The sequence below is a fragment of the Emydura macquarii genome, unplaced genomic scaffold (genome assembly GCF_026122565.2).
Source record: "Emydura macquarii macquarii isolate MOO-44397 ecotype Brisbane River unplaced genomic scaffold, CSIRO-AGI_Emac_v2 contig_3517, whole genome shotgun sequence".
In the NCBI taxonomy this organism is placed as follows: Eukaryota; Metazoa; Chordata; order Testudines; family Chelidae; genus Emydura; species Emydura macquarii.
The window spans coordinates 6,741,501-6,765,967 of record NW_027133654.1 but is presented as its reverse complement, the minus strand read 5'-3'; the positions used below and the strand labels follow the sequence as shown (position 1 = coordinate 6,765,967).

The window sequence follows — 24,467 nt, the reverse complement described above, 5'->3', positions numbered from 1 at the left end:
CAAAATCACAAGTATACCAGGTCAAGGTAAGCAATTAAAGGTATCAAAATAAGTAAAGTTGAGTATATCAGTGCAAAAGTGGTGGTGAAGGTTCAAGGTGGAAGGGGAGTTAACTAAGGGGGGAAAGGTAAATAAAAAATAGTAGAGAAATGAAAACTAGCCTTTGTGGGACTCAAAATAGAGAAAGGGGTCTCAGGATAGATGTTGATGGCTGCAATAATATGGAATGGAAAAAAAAAGACAGCTTCAGAAGAATGATGATGGCCTTAGTATACAAATGAGGGCAGTTTCTTTGCTATGGACTGATTGAAATATACATTGCAAATTCCTCAGAGACTGATGGCATGTGATGGCTATATATTAGAATGCATCTGAAACACTTAATGTTTCTGACATCCAAATCCACAGACTGGGAATTCAAACAGTGCATATAGGCAAAGCTAGCTGAGAGGATTAGTTCAAGAATATAAACCAGATATAGTTAATCTAACTTGAAATAAAATAGAAAAGACCATGAGATACATCAAAAAGGAACATAATTCTTAGTGAAGAATTAGTTAATTAAAATCATAAGCCACTAAGATGCATACATCACAGTGATTGTTTCCAAGCTGTTCTACAGAAAGCCAATTAATATCATATCACATAATTGTATGCATGTTCTATTAAACGTGAGAAGAAAAAATTCTGCAACACACGAAATACAATCCCAGAGAAGAACTCCTGAGTGTGCACAGTGATTGAACAACCAAAGTGATGCACTGTAGATTTAAATTTAAAAGCAAAACATTTTGCATGAAGTACATTCAGGGCAAGATAATGCCATATTGGCATTGGCCAAAGGGGTGGTGTGGAATTCCCAGTGCTTCTAGAAGTGCATGGGAGGATGCTTACTACTACACTCCATGTAGTACAGCTGTTTGTCCACGCATACCAGTCCCTCTTTGCAAGATGGTGCAGAAAAGACAGTTTGGAGCATGGTCTCACCTCCTCTCCTCCCTCACTGGAGTACTGTGTACCCCTACGGGATTAATGACAGAGTAGCCCCTGGGCTACCCTGAGTGCAGGGACTGCAAATTTGCCTGAGTTTCATTTGGGCCAAGGAAGTATAAATGGGGAGAAATCTACTTGGGCTTTCCTCATGTGGCTCATCTGCTAAACAGTCTGGGCCTCCATGACATGGATGTGTATTAATTTCAATTAATTGCAAGCATTCTTTTACAATGTAAGACTTGTACACATCCTCTTTTAGAAAACAGTTGAAAAAATGCTGTTAATCTGCTATTTTAGTTTATTTCACTATATAACTTCAGTTCATGGGAGCTTGAAATTTACAACCTTTCAAAATCCATACCAACTGTGGATTTTAATCTCCACACACAAAGGCAGATATTTCTCTCTCTGAGAGGTTTATCTAACTCATAAATAGGCTTAGCAGAATTTGATTTTTATTTTACAGTTTCTACAGATAATATTGATGTTTAAGCATTTTTAAATTTGTATTGATTTAAATTTTCACACTTGTGGGAAATTATGGGGGGAGGTCAGATAATTATTTAATGACAGTAGATGTTGAGATTAAAAAAGTTAAAGCTTTATTATCATTAAACTACAAATTATAAGCATCACAAGTCAAAATACATTAATAAGTTTGCAAACAGCACATTAATTTTGCCTATCTTGTAAATTTCGATTATTATTGATGACAATATTTGTCCTTGGTTTGTGTGTATACAGTGAAATTGACATTTACTGACATTCACAGATAAAAAATTAATCCTTACATACCTACTCAAAGCTATATCAAGCCCATGACACTGGGCTGTAGCACACAATAAACTGTGCTAAATTGGCCAAAATTGGTTAAAAATGAATTAATTTCAAGGCGGAATCTGGAGTATGAATCAGTCAGATATGAAGTGTGCAACTTCAGCCCAAAAATAAATTAAAAATCAATCAGAAAATATATTAGCTTTAGTATGACTACTTATCTAAATAAGAATACCCATGTGTGTAAAAGTTTGCGGCTCCTTAGGTTGCAAGCTCTTTAGGGCATGGACTTTTGTTTGTTTCTGAAGCACCTGACACACTTTGGGTGTTATATAAATAAATATACTCCACTATATTGCATTTTTACATGCCATACAAGGATAAATCCAACTTTTCATTATACAAATTATTATGGAATTAGAATACTAGATTTTTGCAACTCTTTATGGAAGTTGCAAATTGTACACACTGGCTGGCACTAATGAAAATTTCCCATTAAAATAAAATCTCTTTAAAACACTAGTTTTGCATTTTTATCTGATATGGGTGTCTGTGTGTGTTGTGTATATATGATTCGAATATATCTGTGGTTGCTGTGTGGGTGTGGTGTGTATGTATTCATGGGTGTGCATATGTGAGGTGTATGTATATATACACATATATATATACGTATGTGGCATGTACATGGTACTTTCTTCACTGCATAACCCTTATTCATTCCTAGAATGCTGTCCATCCTCTGCACCGAATGATGTAGGGGTCCTGTGGGGAAAAAAATGATCATGTAACTTAGCACTGTATACAAGGCAACCCTAATTCTTGCATTTCCTAGCTACTGAGTGCTTAATTTTGCAACCTGAATGTTCTTTTAACACATGCTTTTTTGGATGTAATATATGTGTGATATCCCAAACTGTGCTGTGTATGTATATATATGTGTTGTGCAGTGTTTTCAATCCTTGCAATCTTATTGTGAATTTTATTACATTTTATGTTTTCCTAAAGATGGAGAAGCTGGAATTTATGATTAAATCAAAATCTCAGCTCTTATTTCTCTCTCTCATAGTTGTGGAGAAAAGCTTGAAAACAGGACCCAAGTGCACCCTAAAGGCTCAAAAACCAGAAGGCAAATAAAAAAAATCCAATATATACGCTTTAAAAAAAATAATGATTTTTAAGCCAAACTTATGATGTTTTGGAGCCTGATTTATGATTTTTTAACTCTTGGGACTGGAAATGGTGGATGTGGTGAGATATGTGAGTGTGTATGTGTGTGGATGTATGTATGTGTAAGTGTCTACATGTAGTGTATATATGTGATGTATGGGAGTATATATGTGGTGTAAGCTGTGTATGAGTTGTGTGGGTATATATATGTAGTGTGGGGTGTAGTGAATATAAGTGATGTGTATGTATATATGTGATACAGTGTGTGTGCTGATGTGGGGGTATATATATATGTGATGTGGGGTGTATGGAACATACATGTGCTGTGGTGGGTGTGTGGTATATATGTGATGGGGGTGTGCGCTGGGTTTGCGATGTGGATGTGTTGGTGGGGTGTACAGATGTGATGTGGGGGGGGGTGTGTTGGCGGATCAATGTGATGCCGGTGTGTGATGTGGGGTGTGTATGGGTGTCCAGATGTGATTGGGGGGGGGGGGGTGCTAGTAGCTGTGAATAGGGCCTGTCTCCGGCTGTGGAGTGAGGGCAGAGGCCGGGCTGGACGCTCTTGTGTCCCCGGCGAGGGCGTGGCTCGGGGAAACCCAACGCTCCGGGCCCGTTTCTCGCGGGCCTACAGCCGGACGGGGGCGCTGCAGGGCCGCGTCGGGGGCCTGGGGCCGGCCGCGAGTTCGGACTCAGGAGGCGGCGGCGGGTCTCCGGGCGGGCGGAGGATGTGGTGCGGCGCCAGCGGGGAGAGGCGGCGGCAGCAGCAGCCCCGGCCCCAGCCCGGCCACCGGGCCGCGAGCTCCGGGCGCGGGGGGATGAGCCCAGGTGAGCGGGGCTGGTGCGGGCGGATCGGGGCCGCCGCGGCCTGGGGCGCGGTGCAGGGAGGCGGCGGTGGCCGGTGCCCGCCCCAAGAAGGAGCCCAGCGCCCTCGCACGGTGCCCGGCTCCGCCTTGGGGAAGGTTGGTCGGTGCCAGGCGCGGAGGCAGGCGGCGGGCGAGTCGTTATTTGTGCTGCGCTAGCCTGGCTCCCGGGCCGCCTCCCCCCACACCCTCCGCCCGCGCTGGGCCGGGAGTCAGGACCCGGCTGTGCTCGGCGCTGTACAGCCGGCAAGCGGCGGCTGTGAGCCCATAAAGCCTCAAACCTGGAGGCGTCCAGCCGCTGGGCTCAGCGCTGTTTCGTTAATGCTGTGAATCGGGGTCGTGTGGGGCCTCCCGCCAGGGCTCTGGGGCTGGATGCTTCAGATCTTGAGGCTTCCAGCTGGGAGCTGCCTTGGGCTGGCAGTGGCGGGCTCCTCTTCCTAGTGGCCTTGGAACAATTTTTATGGGGGGGCTGAGTTGAAAGCCACTGAACCAAACTGTAAATTCTGGATATGATGAAAACCACTTCAAGGCAGGTGGGGCTGCTGCACCCCTAGTTCCACCACCCTGCTTCTTGCTGTGGGTCCTACCAATGTTCCTTACATCTTGAACAGAAGAGAAAAGCTTTCAGTTGTCTCGCTGTAAACACCCAAACAATCACAAACAAATACAATAAAAGATTGGGTATCTATCTTAAATGGGGATGTTGGATATTTGTCCCTTGCTCATGGTAGGTGGCTTAGATTTCAAGGCCGATTGTCCTCTGCTCAAATATGAATTATCCAGATAATATGACAGATAAAAAGACTGAAATGAAATGAACTACATTCCTTATACTCTTCTTAGTACAGTCCTGTGGATCCTTTTAATGGAGCTTCTGCTTTTCCTGCTAACTTGTCTATTATTCTGTTGCTTTTCTAAAACAAATTTATTTGTGAACTGTTTATTCTCCTGCTGAGTTTCCTAACATAAACCGTATCTCATCTTTATCATATGTGGATCTCAAAGTATCATGGACATTCAACAATTAAGTCTCATAACATTCTTGTGGGGCCGGTTATCCCTATTTTATGGATGGGTCTTTAATTTGTTTCACTATGTTCCCTGTAACCAGTTAGTTGGTCAGTTTCTCTTCTGCTTGTATGAAGGCCCTGCAGGAAAAAGCAATATTTTTAAAGGTAGGAAAAGATGTGACTGTAAAACAACAACAGATTGATAGGAAGACTAGGGGCAAGGGTAATATATGCAGTGTAGTTAGAGCTGTGTTGGTCTCAGGATATTAGAGAGACAAGATGGGTGAGGAATATCTTTTTTGGGGCCAACTTCTGTTGGTGAGAGAGACAAGTTTCTGAGCCACACAGAGCTCTTCTTCAGGTCTTCACAATGAAAGCTTCTCTCGCTGACCAACAGAAGGGGCAGGGCTAATGTCCGAAATGACTTTTGAATAATAAAAAAATCATGATGACGATGTCCCTTTAAACATGAAGTAGCTTTTCTCGCCTCCCCCTCCCCTTCTTCTCTTGCCGCCCCAGTTCAGCTGTGATACCTTCCTTCCCTTGATGTTGTAGATGAGATAAAAATATTAGTTGTCAGCCAAGGCTGGTGACCCTGGCCCTGGTCTATCAACTTGCAGCAGAGTTTGTCCCTGGAGCCAGTTTGGTCCCCTGCTTCTGTGATACTTAGCACAGGTGTGGGAGTGCGTGCAGGGGCTCCCTTGTCTCTTGTGGAAATGCAGTGGTGATGGTCTTTCCCAGGCCCACAAATGAGGCGGAATTTTAGTAGGATGCCACTGTATTTATTTTATTTTCTTGCTTTTGTTTACCCAGACAGTTTTGAAATATTATTATAAAATGAACAACATATTGTGTGTGTGTGGAAAAATTTCCAGCACTGTTGGAAAAAATATTGATTTCCAAGCAGTGTAACTGGAGACCCACATTTTAAGCACACTGATGTCAGTAGTTAATCCACAAATAAGGCAAACATAGTAAGTGCAAAGACATTAAAAAAAAAAAAAAAAAAAAAAGCGCTACCATCTCTGCTGCTGGTTTAAGCCTTGTCTACACTAGAAAGTTGTACTGCTTTAACTATACTGATATGGTTAAAGCAGTACTCTCTAGCATGGGTGGAGTTATATCAGTCTAAAGGTGCTTATACTCATATAGCTATTCCTCCATGGGAAGGGGAAAAAATATACTGGTATAAATCACCATTATACTGGTATAACCACAACCACGCTAGGGCTTTTACTGTTATAACTATTTTGGTTTTAAAAAAAATCACACTACTAATTGAAATAATTATACTGGTAAAACTTCTGAGTATAGATCACCAGCTCCGCCAGCATTAAGAATATTGGGAATGTAGTTTGACCACCTGCATTTTAAGCACCATTTCATAACACTGCTCAGATCCCGTACAATTGACAGTGCCTACAAAAGGCCACCCATCCATGCTAGAGCTCCCACTGTTTTTAACACTGATTGAGTTGAACTGGTGTAAGCAATGGTGGGAAATGTTTTAAAAATGTCCCTACTGTAGCAGTACTTAAATGAAGCAATGCTAATGGTTGAGTGGACATTCCACTACTGTTTTGCTTTTCTAGAGATATATTCGTGTTTAATATTAAAATTCCACTTGTTTAAGAAAACCCCGAGAAAGACTTTTCATTATCTTTGGCAGTATTATGGTAGAGCCTTACTACTTCACACTTCATCAATCCACACCCATTTTAGTGTGCAAGTTAGACTACACTCTCTCTGTACTTTTGGACAAACATTTAAGAGTGCTGTAATGAGGTGTTTTATAACAAAAACTTTATCACTTTTACAAATTATATGGTAAAATATATACCATGAATTATTGTCCGTAATTTAAACTAAATTACAATGTATTCTGTTCATTTATTTGAAGTGTATCTCTGCTTTTTTCCCCCCGTTGTGTTTATTCAAAAACTTATTTGCAATGGGGCTTCCAGTAATTAGTGCAATTTAGCAAGGTTCTACTGTATTCAACTTTTCCTCGTTGGTTAAAGGGATTCATTTAATTATACAGTGGTGGCAGGGCCCAGAGTTAAGGCTGTGATATGGTTTCAGGTGTTATGTTACAGAGGCATTGATGGTGGCTCCATAGTTAAGATTGTCTTAGGCTTTTCCTGTTGACAGGATTTGTAAGCCCCTATGGAGCTGAAATGGTGCACTGTTTTAAAAGAAACCATAGTAAAAAGTACTGTTGAAGGCGTCTTGGTCACTGGCAGGTGTTCCTGAGGGGAGAAAAGGTTTTTAAAAAAGTACACATTTCAGAAATGTTGTATGGGGTCTCAAATTTCATATATGTTTTGCACAAATAGCACCTAGAAATGTCAAAATTTTCTGTCAGACTTTCGCATCACCCTCCTTTGAACTACAAACCCCATTTTCTTCCCCAGAATCTTTTAGCTCTTCTCCATAGGAAAAGAACACAATACACACTTCACCAGGTCATGCGTGGCCTTACATCTATCCATGTGAATGGTGCTGAGGTCAATAAAAGTTTACGTTGTAATGTTTGTGAGGAACGTGGTGTGTTACTGTACACAATGGAGGTTGTATTAGACTTATTTATAGAGCAATGGGGTTGTGTAGGATTTAAGATATCTTAGAGAAGGATAATTTAATTGGACGTTTTCTTGCTTTTAAGGGTTTTATGGGGCTCTGTGTGGGCACAGGTGCTTACCTGCATCAAGTTAGTTCCGGTATTGTGGTCTGAGTGTGCCAAAGTCCAAATAATTTGAGTTCCTTCTTATAATTTCTACATTTAATGGATAAAAATATTTTAATAAAACAACCTTTCTTTTATAGTGTTACTTACAAAGCTGGGGTTATTAAAAATAATAATGAAAAAAAACCTAGTTTTACATTTCATTGTACTTTTTACCACTTACACAATCTGTTTTATTTTATTGTTATTTATTTTAACTGTTTATTTTGCAAGTTTTAAAAAGTTTACAAATCCTTGCCATGGAAATATCAGAAATGAAGTAATAATTATAACAGTTATATTTTGTTTAAAGAGATATTATACAGGAATATTATCATCAGACCTTTCTGTTTAACAGGTTGTTACCACGTTACAGAATGAGCATCATTACACCACCACCTGTCATTTCTAGTGATTTTATTAAATTGAGGGAAACCTCTATATACACATATTTACCAGACCAGGTTTTTTTATCAAATATTAATATTTAAATTCTATGTATCTATCTGTTCGCTGTCTATTTTGCTGGGTACATAATTGATGTGTTAATTTTTCCATAACCACATCCTCCCATATTTTTGAACCATTCCTCAATGGTTGGGCTATTTTCCTTTTTCCAATGCGAGGCTACCAATAGCCAAGCAGCTACTAGCAGGTAAGAAATTAATTTTTCATCTCCTTTTGTGTGACCATTTCCAAAGGATGATTTGGTAATACATATCCAACCATTTGGGCATGGATTGCATCCCAATACACTCTAATGGCTGGATATGTCCACCATATATGCATAACATCTCTTCTTTCACCACAATTTCTCCAACATTTATGCTCGTTCAGTCTCTCTCTGTTTTTTTAATCTGACTGGTGTGAGGTATCATTGCAATGGGGTCTGAAAGAAATTTTCTTTTATTGTGCTACAGACTGAGGTTGCAGGTCTTCTTTTCCAGATTAAACCCCATTCCTCTACAGTAATTTGTCTATCCACATCCTTTTCTTATGATCCAGTGTATCATATATGGACGCTTTTTTGTTAGGAGAGCTGCCTGCAAAAATGGATATAAATGTTTTAGGTTCACTGTGTTTGGGCAGTGAAAATAAATTACTCACATTCACTTCCTGGTTTGCATGTGTGTGTGCAGTGCTGCATCGTCTGTGATGGAAAGGCTTGCAAAGGAATGTTTAAATCTAGACATAGTGTCTGTGTTGACTTTTTCCTCTCTCTTTAAAATTTATAACATTTTTATTAGCTTTTGTTCTTTTTTTTTTTTTAAACAAAGCCTAGATTTTGATTCTAAACTACTGTATCTGATGTTGTTGTTTTGGGTTAACATAAGCAAAGACAATTTATTTACACTAGTTCACAATGGGAACAAACTATAACAAGACAGAAAACACAGCAAATGATAGTTAGTACTTCTAAACACATTAAACAGATGGTTAATTCTAGCTGTATTCAAGAGTCATTGTTCATTCACTGTTTGGTTGTTTTGTTCACCATAACAGGTTTCCAGCATTTACAGAGCCATTGAACCTTTCAAATAAGATTAGCTTCAGAATATAGCATCCCACTGATACTCCTCAGGGGTTCTGATTCCTTCATTTCAGCATTTTGACTTTTTTGAGCTTTCTCTCTCTCTTATTCTCTCTGCTTACCCTTCAGAGAGAATCTTCAGCCCTCTCTGGTTTAAGATCAAATACATATTAACTCCCCCTGTTGAAACTGGTTTTCCAACCTCTTTTGGAATATCAGACGCAAAGGTAAAGAAAAAGCAACCTGTGGAGTTGCCATAGTGATTTCTGAGTTCATCCTTAGCACTGTTGTGTATTTTTACAGAGATTAGCCCTTTCAAACTGTGCCAATTTAGACTAGGATTGGAGACTATGGTATGTTGTAATATTCTTAATTGTTCTGGAGGAAAGACTGCTGCAAAATCCTCACGTCAGGGATGAATGTGACCCATTGTAAATCAATAGATTTTTACAGTGAGGAAGAGTTTGGCCGACTGGCATGGAGCAAAATGTACTGCGGCATCCTCATGTATTTGGTTTGTTGTTAATTTGGTTTAATTTTAATAAAACATAACATCTCCTCAACACCTTTTCTCAGTGTTAGCTTATGGATGCAGTTTCATTTACCGAATACATTTTTAACTGGAAAAAAGCTTTTAGACAAATGTCATTTGATTTAAACTATTAAAAACAAATGCTGATCCCATGCAAGCAAGTGTCAGATATTTACAAGTTTCTCATTAGTTTACTTTATGAGAACTATATTAGCATGGATACTGACATTAAGACACTTCCAATATATTGGTGATAGAAACTAAAATAATTTAATGCCCAATTTAAAATCTGCAGACATACAGCAATTCTATAATGTACAAATCTGAAATATAATTTTTGTTCAGCGTGATGAATACAGTCCTTGGATTGCACCTAACCCTTTATATGATAATTTACAGAAGATCTGCATGCTGCAGATCGGTATACTGCATTATACCTCTAGCTATTCCTTCATTTTAGACCTACACACCTTCTATTATCTCACTTTTTAAACAGTATATTACTAGTTGGGAGCCTGTCTCACAATGAACATAATTCATCCTACTCTCCAGCCTCCCCTCTTATTCCGCTCCCCCATCCCTTCTTCCTCTGTTGCTGCCTTATAGACTGGTCATTGTTGGGTTGTATGATCATGACATCAGAGTAAACAATCTAGTCATTCCCCATCTTGCTTTCTCTCAATTTGTTTGCATATTGCAGTCCTGGTGGGTAAAAATCTTAACATTTTTAATATCTCATTTAAAAAAAAAGAGTTCAAAAGCTTTTTGATGCAAATTGTCAGGGATGAGAGGAAGAAAATGTGTATGCTACAATAATAGCTTTTGTATAGCACTTTCCATCTACCAAGAGCTTTACCTACATTTGCTGATTATACTGAATAGCAACTCAGTAGGATAAATTGGAACTGGAATAGTAAATTGCTGTACATAGATTCAGATGATAGAACCTTGTTATTAGGAGTTGTATGTGAAATGCAGCATCATGAAAATGAGTAGATAGCAAATGTTATTTATGTGAAAGAAATTAATTGCACGTCATTTTAAGTTGCTTTTTTTTTCTTGTGTTTTCTCTGTAGTGGATTGTTTATGTTGAGGATTTAGATGGGGAGAATGAGTAGGCTGTGGTTGAAGGGATTTTTCTTGTTGGGGTGAGAGGTCAGCAGGGTGGGAAATCATTAATATCAGAATCTCTTGATGGGGTGCCTGTAGGTAAGACTTTGGGCAGGCAGGCTTCTCATTGATGGTGATGGGATTAGGAGTGTGGGCAGCCTGTGGTTTGAGAAGCCAGGAGGTGTCATAATGTTGAGTGCGATCTTTTCTGTTTTTGAGGATGTGTGTGTTAAAATGGAGAGAAGCTGGATGAAAGAGTTTGTATCCATGAGTGTGAGAAGCCCTTGGAGTTGGTGAGAGGCTCTTGAATTCTTTTTTCTGCTACTTCCAGGATTAGGGCACTGGCAGGGTAGGGTTTCAGAGACCATGGAAGTGGGTGATTGTTGCTGTCTCCTTCTATCTAGCCATGGTGGCAGTATAGTTACAGTGGGAACGAAAGGTGCAGTGATTGTAGTGACAAGGGGGATTTCTGTTTTAGAGAGGGCTAGCATTATAGAATGTTGAAGAGGCCCTTAAGTGTGAGAGATGGTTGATGTGAAGTAGTGAGTGGGTGGTGAATTAGGAAGGTTTTGGGGTTTAATGATGACTTTTGCAGCCGTCCCTGGGGTTCACTATTCAGGTACCCAGCTGTGGCACTTGTATCTCTTCGATGGGTACTGTCAACTGGCCAAGAGAATGGAACAATGCTACCATGTGTTGGGAATATGGATTCCTGGGAGTAGGGAGGAAAGGGTATGGTGGTGGTGGGCTTTGGTTCCTCAGTCTCTGTGGTAATTGGCAGGGATAGACAATGTAGTGATAGATTTGTAAGGAGATAATGTAAACCAGGAACAAGATGTTTAATCTCTGTTCCTTTGGTTTCGCTTATTATTCCTCCAGAGATTGAGTTGTCAGGAGACTAGGCTCCCAACCTTTGGTTCATGATGATTAATGCTTAATCATTGGAGGAAAAAACCATCAATGATATATGATTGAATAAAAATGGAGATCTGTGATTTTGTGTGTATTACCAAAACCTGGTTAGATGATTCTGCTGGCATGGTTTTGCCTACTGATCATTTTGGTTGATGAGCTCCTCTTGGTGATGGATAAAAATGAAGTGTGTTTCCTGTAATGAGTGGGTGGAAAAGTTTTATTTTGCAGGTGGTTGGCCAGCAGGGTTGCTGTTTAAATGATTATTTTAATGCTGTTGGGGTTTCATTGTGGTATTAATTATGTGTTAGAGTGCAGAGAGTCTTTTGTAGATGTCTTTCTACTGTTTAGTCAAAATACATTGAGTAGAGAATACATTTTGGCTCTTCATCACTCCTCTAGTTTTTACTGAACTGCTTATTTCAGGTCTTTTAACTTGGGGTTCTAGCTCCATTCAGCGTCTGTAGAAATTACAGTTACTCCATGTATCTTTAAAAAAAAAAAAAAAAAAAAAAGAAATCTCCCTCTTGCAGCACATCAGAAGATTCTCAAACTGTGGTTAGTGATTCCATGGTAATCTGTTGATCTCTCCTGGGTGGTTCACAGAATGAAACATTTTGAAAACCAAGCAGAAGGGAGGTGGGTCCATGATGTCTCTCTGATGCATGGGTCTGCAGACTATGACGACTAGAGAACTAGTAAAACTATAAAGAACAAATGTAGTTCAGATAGGACAACAGGAGTTAATTTAAATGGTAAAACCCCCCAATTTCAAAGGCTATGCACAGTCCGAAAACTTAATCGTGATAGTGATACTTTACAGTGCTTTTGATCCATGAAACTTAAGGCACAAAAGTGAGTAGACTTATGTTTATCTGATTTGCCCAGTGCATGTGCCCCGTATCTTTTTTTTTAATGCAAAGTTGACAGGCAGCTTGTCCATGGTACAAACTAATTGCTCTCACAAAACTAAAAACAAAATGTCAAACAGCATAAATATGAGAAAATAAGCATGTAAACTGTGTACTAGTGTGTTTTTAATGCTAAACTCACCAAACTGATTTTTTTTCTAGTAAATATTTGTCATTTTTTGATAAAGTAAGGGATATGTCAAGTCATCTCATTTTAGCATAATTATGGGTATGAATTATTTTAACCTTAGATCACTGCATTTACATAAAAGTATGTAATTGAACTATGTATAAAATAGTCTCTTACGACACAAAATCACAGTAAAAGAGTGAGGGAAGTTTTAAACTTTTAAAAAGGGGAACTTTTTAAAAAAAGCAAAAAAGCGAAGGGAATTAAGTGAGGAATAAGATAAACCAGAACTGCCTAAACCTACCAAAAATGTGTGGCTATGTGTTTTAAACACACTCTAAAGCATCAGGAAAAAAAGCGCAAGATTTAAAAATGACCCCCTCTCAAACAAACAAACAAACAAAAAAAAAAACCCCAAACTAAAACTCCCTCAGTAAAAGCAGTAAAGAGAAATGGAGAAATTTATAAACAATAATTATGCCATTTGACATAACTGTCAGTAATTGTGTGTGTGCGCGTATGTGTTTGTCTCTCTCTCTGTACACACACACGGTCAAGTTATCGTTGCCTCAGCATGAGTATACTAAAGTGGGAGAGGGCTCAGGAATTCTTTCTTCTCACACACTTGCATGTGGCACGATAATTGCATAATCAGGCTTCAGCGACTAAGAGAGTGTGGAGCCAAAGAATGGGCCATTTCTCGTTGGAGTGAAGGTGGGGCTCGTTTCTCTTGTCCTTTCCCCTTTTGCCAGTGTATCAGTGCTAGAGGAAGCCCTTATTACAGAGGTGCAAAGTAAGATGCTTTTTCTTGTGGTCCTATGGTACCAGTAAAGGCATAGTACCTCCCGATGGTGGTGGTCCAGCAGGTCACCCCCTTTTCTGTCCCCCTGCATGGCTTGGCCTAGAGAGAGCGATAATTGAACCCCATGTATTCAAATGATTTTTAATAACAACAAACTGAATACTTTGGCATAAACATGTCTTGAGAGAAAATACATTTTACATCAAATTAAAAACTGAGCGATAAACAAGAACATTTTGGTAACTAATCATAGTATATCAAAGTGACATTTAAGTGTTTGATGCCCACCAGCATGAGCAGGAAAATCAGAGGTAAGTCTAAATGTCCACTGCCCCCTTCAGTTGTGCATGTTGTGCATATCTATCCTAAGGAACCTATTGCCATGATTTAAAGTCCATGATATCCGAGTGCATAAATACTGGATGATTAATAGTCAGCTGAGAACTTGTTTTTGGGGCTTGTTTCAAAGACTGAACACTTATCTTAATTTGTGTTTGTTGAAAAATAATTTACTTTGGTCTATACCACATCTTGTATGACTAGTTTTACTAATCTTCTACAACTGTCCTTTTTTGTTGAAGGGGTTTGGCATCAATGTACTGGCCTTTCACTATGTTTTTCATCTGATTTGATACTGGTATCATCATAGTTTGACATGGAAAAAAATTAATTAGATCATAGTCTAGCTGAATGTAATTTTTCATACAGGATATATTGGATCTTTTGTCGTGTGTATTCTAAAGAAGTACTGATAACTAATGGAAAAGTACAGTTCCTGGAACTTGCATTTCTAAGTCAGGTATGTTTTAGGATTTTTTTTGTCCTCAAAAATGATTTTTTACTATGTTAATATGTAGCAGATATTTCCACTGATGTGAACAGGAGAGTATCTCGTAACTTATATATTTAAAAGTTCTAATATGCCACAGTGTTGTCTTTTGATTTCTTTTCTTATGACATAAAATAGCATATGTGTCTGCTGTTGCTGTGAGTATATCCTTATACCCAAAGAGGGCATTCTAACCTTAAAAATTTCCTCAGTTCTACAGGAGTTCATCTCAGTCCTTTTCTCTCACATGCATTTTTGCTTTTGACTCTGACTTTCAGGTATTTGAGTTCAGGGGAGAAAATGGCCAAATTTCACATCTACTAAACAAAACTATTATGAAGCTTTTCTTCTGCAAAAACAGAAGCATCAAAGCAGATCATAACCTGTATCTTCTCAGCACATAAACTGGTAGAGCTTTTAAACATCTTCCTGTAAGGCTGCTCACGTGAGCAATTTCCACTGAGTGAAGAATTCTTTAAATTGTGGAGCCTTTGCCAACCATTTCAAAACTCTTTAGGAGTTCCCTTTTCAGTTGTGCTCATAGTCCGAGTAACAGTCAAAAGGCTTTCAGTTTCAAGATAATGGCCATGCTGTTCTACTGGAATTAAAGAAGCCAGTCAATAGCCCTGATTTTTTTTTTTTAAATCAATGGAAGAACCCACAGGAAATCCTTAAGTCAGATCTTTTGTTAAATCTCATTTGCAGTACCAGATCTGAGAATAAGTAACAAATTTCAGGTCATGTCCATAGTACAAAAATGTATACCCTGGTTTAGCCTTGTTTGTGTGGACAGGATCAAATCACGAGATAGCCATAGTAAAGAATCGTGTAAATATGGGAGCCTTTCACTTCTGGAGTCATGACTTCACTTTTGATTTAGATTACCAATGAAAATTTGTCTTAAACTATGTCCTCGATAGACTATTTTCTCACAACACGAAATCTCACACAATTTGATGTGACTAGCAGACTCTGCTTAGGGGAGACTCAGGACTTGGATAATAAATAAGTTACTACTGTTTGTACCTTACTTCCAAGTATTTTTGAGAGTGCCGTGGGATTCCATAGAAGCATTAGGAAGAAATTAATTTTTCTCTAGTCTTTAAGATAAACTCTTAAAAAACAATAAAGACACAAATCCAGAAGGTACTGAGCCTTAGGGTATTTCATATTGTGAGAGGCAATTTTTTTTAGAGGTCATACCATGGATATGGAATTTGGCACTTCTGGTTTAATTACTGGTTCTACCTCAGGCATGCTTTGTGACCTTGGGCAAGTCACTTAACCTCTGTCTGTGCCTGTTTACCCATCTGCAAAATGGATGTAATAATACTGTCATGCATCACAGACCTGATGAAGTTTAATGTTTTAAAAATACTTTACAATCATTGGAAGAAAAGGATAATAGAAGTAAAAAGTATTATTGTTTATAATAATGACTTTCAAGAGTGCTTTGCCTAAAGCTAACATGAACCACTCTTGTAGAACACTAGTACCTTTCAAGGAATTTGTGTTAGGCATAGCGCCAGTATTCATCCATTTGTTATAGAGCTATTGCATTCAAACCCCGGTTTTTCCCCCATTTGCTTTGCAAATCATCATTCCTAATTTTACAATGAACGTGTCAAATTCAGACTGGTATACGCAGCAAATCAGTGGAGTTGCACCCACTTGCATCAATTCTGAATTTGTCCCAGACCATTTAGAGCTTACCTTAGAGAGAGTACAGAAGTGACAGCCTCTGGCTCAGAATTTCAAAAGTCCTTGTAGATCTTTTGCAGCCATGAGTTGCGGATATCTGTCGTCAGCATGCACCCATTTCAGGATGACCCTTCCCATCTCCTCTTGGGTATCTGTGAAATTCATTGTGAACTTCCTGCTCCAAAATGTCAGATCATCCCATATTTTTTAAGTAACCCACCAGATTTATTTTATATGATTCGGAGCAACAAGAATAGGGTCACAGGCAAGTAGGAGATAGCAGCTAATATTGGGAGTGCCTCTAGGAAAAGAATGGGATAGACTCCTGTTTGCTACTCACAAAAGGCCCTACAAATCCTCGAGACAGCTGTCTCGAGATGTCAACACATTTACTCAAAAGACAGGACAAATAAAACTCCCCTAACATATAAAATCACACACAATATCTGTATTTACAAACCTCTGGACTTGAAATAATTTAAACAAACAGCATAACAATATGAATGTTGTCATCCACCAAACTGCCTTTTGCTGAACACATGGGCAAGACTCCTTCCAAATAGACTTTTTTTACCCCCATGTGGTGCTAGTAATTTCTATATCCATTAAAATTCATCCAAAATGTATCATGATAAGATGCATCTCATTTGCTTGTTTTGCATGATAATCACACTAATATATATAAAAGGTCAGTCTGGTTCGTGTTTTCTCCACTTTACTTTCGAAGTAAAGATTTCACTAAAAACTTGTTTCATTACATATGCTTCATTGGTGCCAAGAACTTTGCATGATACAGTAAACTACCTCATGAAAAGGTAGAGAAAATACAGTATCAATCTCTTCAAGGATATATTTAAATATTAGGATAATGAGATACAGACGAGGTTCTGAGTGAAAGATGGCAAATTCTATACTCTTTTCATTAGAGTGGCTATGGGAATACTTAGATGACACACAAATAAGATGTGACAGTCATCAGTTAACAAACCTCTGGCAAAATTTTACTTTTGTTTAAGCTCCAAAGGTATAGTATCGGTTAATAAATGGCAACCCGTATTCTTGGCAAACGTATGTAAGGGCAGAGAGATTGTCAAAGTAAATTGTGGAAGATAATTGTCCTAAGGTCTTTGATTTCCAAGACTTGAATGGTAATGATTTAGCGGGTCTCGAAATAGGTTTTATAAACAAGGTCGCTAGTTTGATGCTCTCAAAAGGAATGAATGGAGCCAGTGTGCTTTTAGAGATGAATGTGGATAGTGAAAAGGGACCAGTGAAGAGATTCAATCCCATTTATTTTGGGGGACGTGAATAATTGGTTCCTGAGAACTAGTCAAGACCTAGGAGGTCTAGGTCACAGAGTATGGAGGTAATTGACCTAGGAGTTGGAGAACCACAATGGAAGTTGATGGAAAAGGGCTTGATAGGATTGAAGCAATGTAAGCTGACTGAAAGATGCTGGAGCTGACAGAGCAGGATGAGTTTGAGGGAGTGAAACTGATCCAGAACTAGAGTATGGGAGAACCAAAGAAAGATTCTCTGACTGCGTGTAGCTGCACATGTGTCCCATGAGTGAGACTGGATATTTTCTGAGTAGCAGTATCTGTCAGTGCAGTGCATGCACCCTGGGACTCCTCATACAAGGGCATAAAGGGAAGGGTGGCCACAACCCTCCCTCAGTTCCCTCTTCCTACCCAGGGCAGTGGGACAACCCAGCGTGTATCTGACATGCTCAATGCTCCAGAGACCCTAAACTGGTTCTCTGTCAACCTACTTGTAACCACTTCTTATCTTCATACTTTTTCTTGCAAAGGACACTGTCATGTGACTGGGGTGTAAGCAGTCATCTCTGGTGGTTGGAGCGGGAGTCAGGAGTTGGAGTGGTTAGAATAGGAGTTGATAGCCAGAAATCAGAGGCTGGAGCCAGAGTCAGAGGTCAAGGTCACAGCCAGAGCCAGGAGTCGTAGCCCAGGGTCAGAACTGGAATCAGAGGCCACATGGTCTACTCCGATAAATGTGGCTTGAGTTGAGAATCCCAGGACTTGCAGGTCCTGATAGAGAAACACTTTCACACTGAGCATGTATCTGATGTGGCTGTCCCATAGCAGAAGAGGCATCGGCTGTATCCATCCTTGATGGGGATCAGTCTGTTGCTGGACAGGCAGGGTCTGGACACTGAGGGGTTGGAGTCTGTTGTGAGGAGTGGCAGTCAGTGCAAAGCACCTCACTTCGCTGTACAGGGGAGCATCGAGGGGCCTGCAACAGTCCCAGTCTCTGGACAACCTAACAAGTGCATCTGGTCTGTAGTAGCCTGCCTAATTGACTATGCCACCTGATTGGTTGAAAGAGTCAGCAGACTGCTTTTTAAGCCAAGCAGCAGTTCATTTGGAAGCATTTGCCCATGGCTGTAATAGCTCCTGCACCTGCTTGTTCCCAGCTTCACTTCTGCCTTGGCCCCTGCCTTGCCTCACTCCAGGTAACCCAGTTCTGACCCTGGGTTCTGACACCTGGCCTCTGGATTTGTCACTGGACTCTGATTCCTGGCTATCGACTCCTGTTCTAACCAGTAGGCCTGACTCCTGCTCTGACTCCTCCAACCACTATGTATGACTGCCCGTGTCCCTGTCACCTTCCCCTTCCCCCCACATCTTTGTGTATTCTTTTTTCTTATATCTTTATCTTATTTCTCCTCTTTATTTTTCGTCTCTTTTTTTCCATCTGTCTCATAGGTGTCTGGTTTGGCATGCAACACTGCTGTAAGCCTGTGATCACAAAGTTAACTACAAGCAATGCCCTAAACAGCCCTATGCTGGTACAAATTTGCCACGTCTTGACATGGCTGATCAGACCATGTGCTGTGCCTGTGTTTTTCACCAGTGAGTTTGCAAGTGAAAGTCAACACCAGAGACAGAAGCTGCATTTTCTTTCTTTGCTGTTCTTTTTTCTCCCCTTTTGTGTGTGACAGTCTTGTTTTGTCATCTTAGGAAACAGGATTGGACTTTAACAGCAACAGCAGCTCCAGCCCATCTCAACTAGCTTCTTCTCTTTTCCTCAGAAGGACAGTTAGTAGCATCTTTAATATCATCTAAGAGACTGTTAAACAAGGGAGGTTTCCTTCTGAAATATCTTCCCAGGGAAAGAGAACAAGGGATGTTGTTAAAATGAAAACCTTGCTTAATACTTTACATTTCAAATGCTTTAGCTGTTTTTCCTTCTTTTCTGTATCTTTAATAAAAGGTTAAAAGGGTTTTTAATGTTGTGTTTACCATGATATTAAGCAGGCTGTGGTCTCGGTACCAAACCTCAAACCTTGTTTAAAACTGTGTTCAGTGTTGGACTGTGACTGGATTATGTTAACAACTTTGATTCTTTGGGGCCATTTAGTCCATCTAAATTAATACAGCGGACCCCAGCAAACAAGACCTTGGCACCTCCTGCCTTGACATCGATAGCCCTGATGCTGGTGAGTTTGGCTTCCATACCGACTGCCCTGACACCACAGGCAAAGTCCTTTTTCCCAGCATTTTCAACCAGGTTGGCCGAGATCCCCCTTTCATAAAACCAGGCCCCCTGGCAGCTTGTCTTCACAGATGGAAGGATACCATGGTGTGTCTTTGCATCCCCAAATATATCAGAACAGACCTCTGATATTAACCAGAAAATAGGGTTCCCTTCCTCACTGTTTACCTCCTCCTGTTAATTATCTTTTGAAGTCTATGCCAGCTCTTCATTAGCATTTGTCTTAGTATGCAATTTTGCAGACTTCTATTGCATGACTCACAATACACAATGGTACATCAGGGAGATAAGTGTCTCCCACCACTTGTCTGGAGAAGTCTGTCTCAAGACACTCGACGTTTGAGTGACCTACTTTTAACTGCAGACCTAGAGAACATAATTTTTAGTATACATACATAATTCCTCAGTGTTTTCTGAACATACGTCTTGTAATGATAATGATGACCAGCATGACGCAGGCTTTCAGTAGAGACTTTACATCAGGGTTGTCAAACTCATTTGCTATGGCAGGCCAGATTTGAATTAAATGTACTTCAAGTGGGTCATACATACCATAAATCGAAATACTAGGCACAACCATTTTTATGTAGTAGTATATTTTCTTTGCTAGATATCAGCGATAAAAAACTGCAGTAAATTCACTTCTACAACTACTACTATTTTACGATTAAAAGAATCGATCAATGATTAAGAATTATAGTACTTTATTTACTGCTACTGCTGCTTTCTGATGCAGTGGTCCAAAGTACTTTGGACCACTGCATCAAAGTCTGGAGCAAGGGACGGGGCTGTGGCAAGCTTGAGTATTGCATTCAGGTGTGCGTCAGTAAGTTGAGAATGAAATCTTGACTTGTTGATGTTCATTACAGAAAAGAGCTGTTCACAGACATACGTTGTCCCAAACATGGACAGAATTTTTGAAGCGGAATACTTCAGCCTGGGATAATTTGGTCCTACATACTGATAAAATGTTCCAACATCAACACTGGAAAACGTATCCCTCAGAACAGAATCACACTGCAGTTCGATTATTTCCATCTGAAGCTCCTCTGAGACCTCGTGCGCATTGACAGAAAATGGGTTACGGAAAATTGCAAAGTCTTTCTCAAGGTATTTGAAGTCAGAAAACCTTGCTTGGAATTCCTTTCTTAAGTTGGAAATTTTGCTGCTGTACTTTTTTGTGAGAGCATCACAATGAAACTCAGCTGTGTTGAGTCGAGATTTTAAAGTTGGAAAGTGTGCGGGATTATTATCTGAAAGCTGCTTTTCCCAAAGCTGAAACTTAATCTCAAAAGCACAAATGCTGTCAAAAACATCTGTCACCAGTTTGTTGTGCCCCTGCATCTTTGTGTTGAGACAGTTCGGGTGTTCCGTGATGTCCACCATAAAAGCAAGATCTTGAAGCCATTCATTATCCTGCAGTTCAGGCATAACCTTTCCTTTCTGATTCAAAACCAATTGTATTTCACCACGCAATTCGTCAAAGCGTTTCAGTACAGCCCCCCGACTTAGCCAACGAACATCAGTGTGATATGGTAATCCATGGGGTTTCTCAGTTACTTCCAGAAGGCAGTTGAACTGCCCATGGTTAAGGCCTCTTGCTCATATAAAATTAACCTTTTTTTATAACCACATCCAAAACATTATCCAGTTTCAGTGTTTTACTGCACAGTGCTTCTTGCTGTAAAATGCAATGTAAATTACAAAACTGATATTGCGGATTGACAGCAAGCAATTTTTCCTTTAACTTTGCAGCAACTCCAGCTTTTCTACCTACCATTTGTGGTGCTCCATCTGTAGCCAGACTCACAGCTTGCATCCAGTCTACACCTAATTTGTCCAAAGTTTCCACCAAATTATTGAAGATATTGTCACCTGTTGTTGTGTCTTTCATCAGAACCAATTCTACAAACTCTTCTGTTATGCGCATGTTTTTGTCAACACCACGAATGAAAATTGCAAGCTGTGCCACATCGGTAACATCTGTACTGTCATCAACTGCAATCGAAAATGCAACAAAGGACTTGACTCTGTCCTTTAGTTGATTGTTAAGGCTCTCTGACAGATCACTGATTCTCTCAGCGACTGTGTTTCTCGAGAGGCTTATATTTGCAAAGGCTTGCCGTTTATCCAGACATATTAACTCTGCAGTCATTAACATAATTTCTTTATAATTTCCCCATCTGAAAAAGGTTTTGATGACCGTGCTAGTTCATGTGCAATCATGTAGCTTGCCTTAACTGCAGCTTCGCTTACTTGATGGCCATTTGTAAATAACGATTGCTGCTTTTTCAAGAACTTCTCTAATTCAGAAACTTTGTCCTCATGCAACTTCCCAATATATTTATCATACTTCTCGGCATGCTTGGTATCATAGTGCCTCCGAACATTGTACTCTTTGGCAACAGCTACATGTTGCGTACAAATCAAACATGTTGGCTTTCCATTCAGTTCGGCAAAGAAATACAAATTTCTCCACTTCTCTTGAACCACACAACATTCTTTATCTATTTTTCTTTTCTTCAATAACATAATTAGAAGGCTCCACACAAGGCTGTGTATGTATGTACAAGACCCTATGCAAGGCTGTGTAAAGACACAAGGCTGTGTATATATGTACAAGCCCTGGCTTACACAAGGCTGTGTATGTGAGACACGAGGCTGTGTAATGACACAAGGCTGTGTATGTATATACAAGACCCAGCTTACACAAGGTTGTGTGTGCAAGATATCACCATAACAGTCTGGCATACACAGCGCTCTGCGATGTCACGAGGTATTGTATGTCTCAATTACTTAGCTGTAAAACCCTCCTACAATGTGTGGAACTATCACAGCTTGATGATATTTTACTTTGCAGGGCTACAGTGATATTTTGAAGACTTGTTCTATAGGAGAATTGAGTAACCCCAAAATTATGCAGTGGAAGAGATGTGCCTTTACTAGGCACCTGAGGGAGAAGGAGCATATATCTTTCAGCCTGAACAAATCTAATATAACAATTGGCTGCAGCCTGAGTTCTGGGACCCTGTGAGGTGGGAGAGTCCCAGAGCTCAGGCTGTTTCCCAAGCCCAAACATCTACACCACAATTAAAGAGCCCCTTAGCCTGAGTCAGCTGGCACAGACCAGCCATGGGTGTCAAATTGCAGTGTAGACACATCCATAGGGTCAGAAGCCCTACCTCAATTTAGTTCTTCTGGGACTCTTGGAGCCTCCATTTGAAAATCTCTCAAATTGCTCCCTGCACCATCTCGCTCTGAAGACATTCTTCCTGTTACTTTTACTTCATCAAGGAGAGTGAGTGAGCTTCAGGTACTTATGGCCAACCTCCCCAGCCCAAACATTCCATTGGGACACGGTTGTGCTATGATCTGACCTGAAGTTCATTCGTAACATGGTCTCCAAATTTCATCTGAACGAGTGGATCAACGTGCCTATCTTCCTGAAGCCATGCTTGGCTCTGGGAGAAAAAAAGTTGCACATACTATATGTATTTAGAACTTTGCTTTATTATATTAATAGGACCAAACCATTCAGGCTGTCCCTCTATCTGTCTATAGCCATGTCTGGGTGTTCTGAAAGTCAAGCCTTTTCCTTGTAGAGGATATGGATATGAATAATACATTGTATCTTGCTGTGTTACCAGTTGTCTGGGGTATCTCTATCACTGAACAGTCAGGCTCATTCCACTAGAGCTCAAGCAACATACTCTGCCTACTTCAAGAATGTGCCAGTTTCTGAGATCTGCAGGGTGGCAGCATGGTTTAAGCCACTGACCTTTGTCAAACATCATGCATGGGCCTAACTGCCAGAGCTGCTGCCAAATCAAGCAGAGCAGTACTACAAACCGTGTACTCAGTTTGCCTGTAGATTGAGGACTGGCTCTTTTGATTGTGGCCCTCTCTAAAGGGACGCACGTTTCCTGGACTGGGGCCAAATGTGAATAAAATTTATATTCCACATGTGTAGCCTCATGCTGTGTCTGTGTCCACCTTGTCTGCTTCATCATTATTTAGGATGATAAAAAAGTCTAGTGGTGAGAGATGTATGCCCTCCCTTTTGGGAAGGCAAGGAATCTGCATTTCTCAGATAAGTGATTTTCATCTAGTGCTTAGGAAGCTACTTCTTCATGTTGATCTCCCCCAATTATCACCACCTCTTGTATCTTTTTCCCCCCTGAGGAATATTATTGTGATGGTAGTGGCAAGACAACTCGAGCAATATTTTGAGTCACCAGATTTCCTTAAAATCTAAGGCCCTGCCAAAATTAGGACACTTTTCAAAAATTTCCCACTGTATTTACACTGGTAGAGCTGAAGCAGCGTTAGTAAATCTTGGGAATGCTAGAGTAGAGAGAGCACTGCTGATGTTGTTTTAAGCACCATGTTGATTAGATCTGTATTGCTTGTTGCTAGCATTCCCTTCTGGAGGAATCTGAATCAACTCGAGTTTCTCTGCTCCTTTCTTCCCATCTACCTTCCTCTTAAACAAGAAGGATTGCCTAGGCCGCTCTGCTACCCTCCTCCAATCTTCTGGAAAAACTAGCTGCTTCAGATGCTCTGCTTTCTGGTAAGTGGCTTTTTAAGCTCTGTTCTTGCTGAATCTGTATAACTTGATCAGCTGCATTTAGTACTATGCATCATTATGTGATATTGACATGTCTGACCCTGACAATCATATATACAGAGTTGTGCTTGAGTGACGACATTCTTTTTTTTTTTTCTTCCCCCCTGAGAGGACTTGGATGGTATTGCTCATGTGCCTGAAGACTCTCAAAAGTGGAGTGCTGCAGGGTTCTGTTTTGCCACTCCTCTAACTCAGTGTATGTGAGGCCACTAGGGGAGATAGTAAGATGGTTTGGTTGCAGTGTAGTTGGATTAGTAATGATACTCTTCTCTATTCTGTATAGGATTTTATACAACACTTATCACCATAGTATTTGAGCTCCTTTCAGTAG

The 24,467-nt window shown here is 40.0% G+C and overlaps 1 protein-coding gene across 1 annotated transcript in view; it reads left to right on the top strand.

Annotated features, from left to right (window-relative positions):
• The first annotated feature begins 3,389 nt into the window (after positions 1-3,389).
• Positions 3,390-24,467, top strand: part of DISC1 (DISC1 scaffold protein) — a 311,403-nt gene continuing 290,325 nt past the window's right edge. Inside the window, 1 exon segment of the mRNA XM_067535895.1 lies at positions 3,390-3,765. Coding sequence (XP_067391996.1) covers positions 3,390-3,765 — 376 coding nt within the window.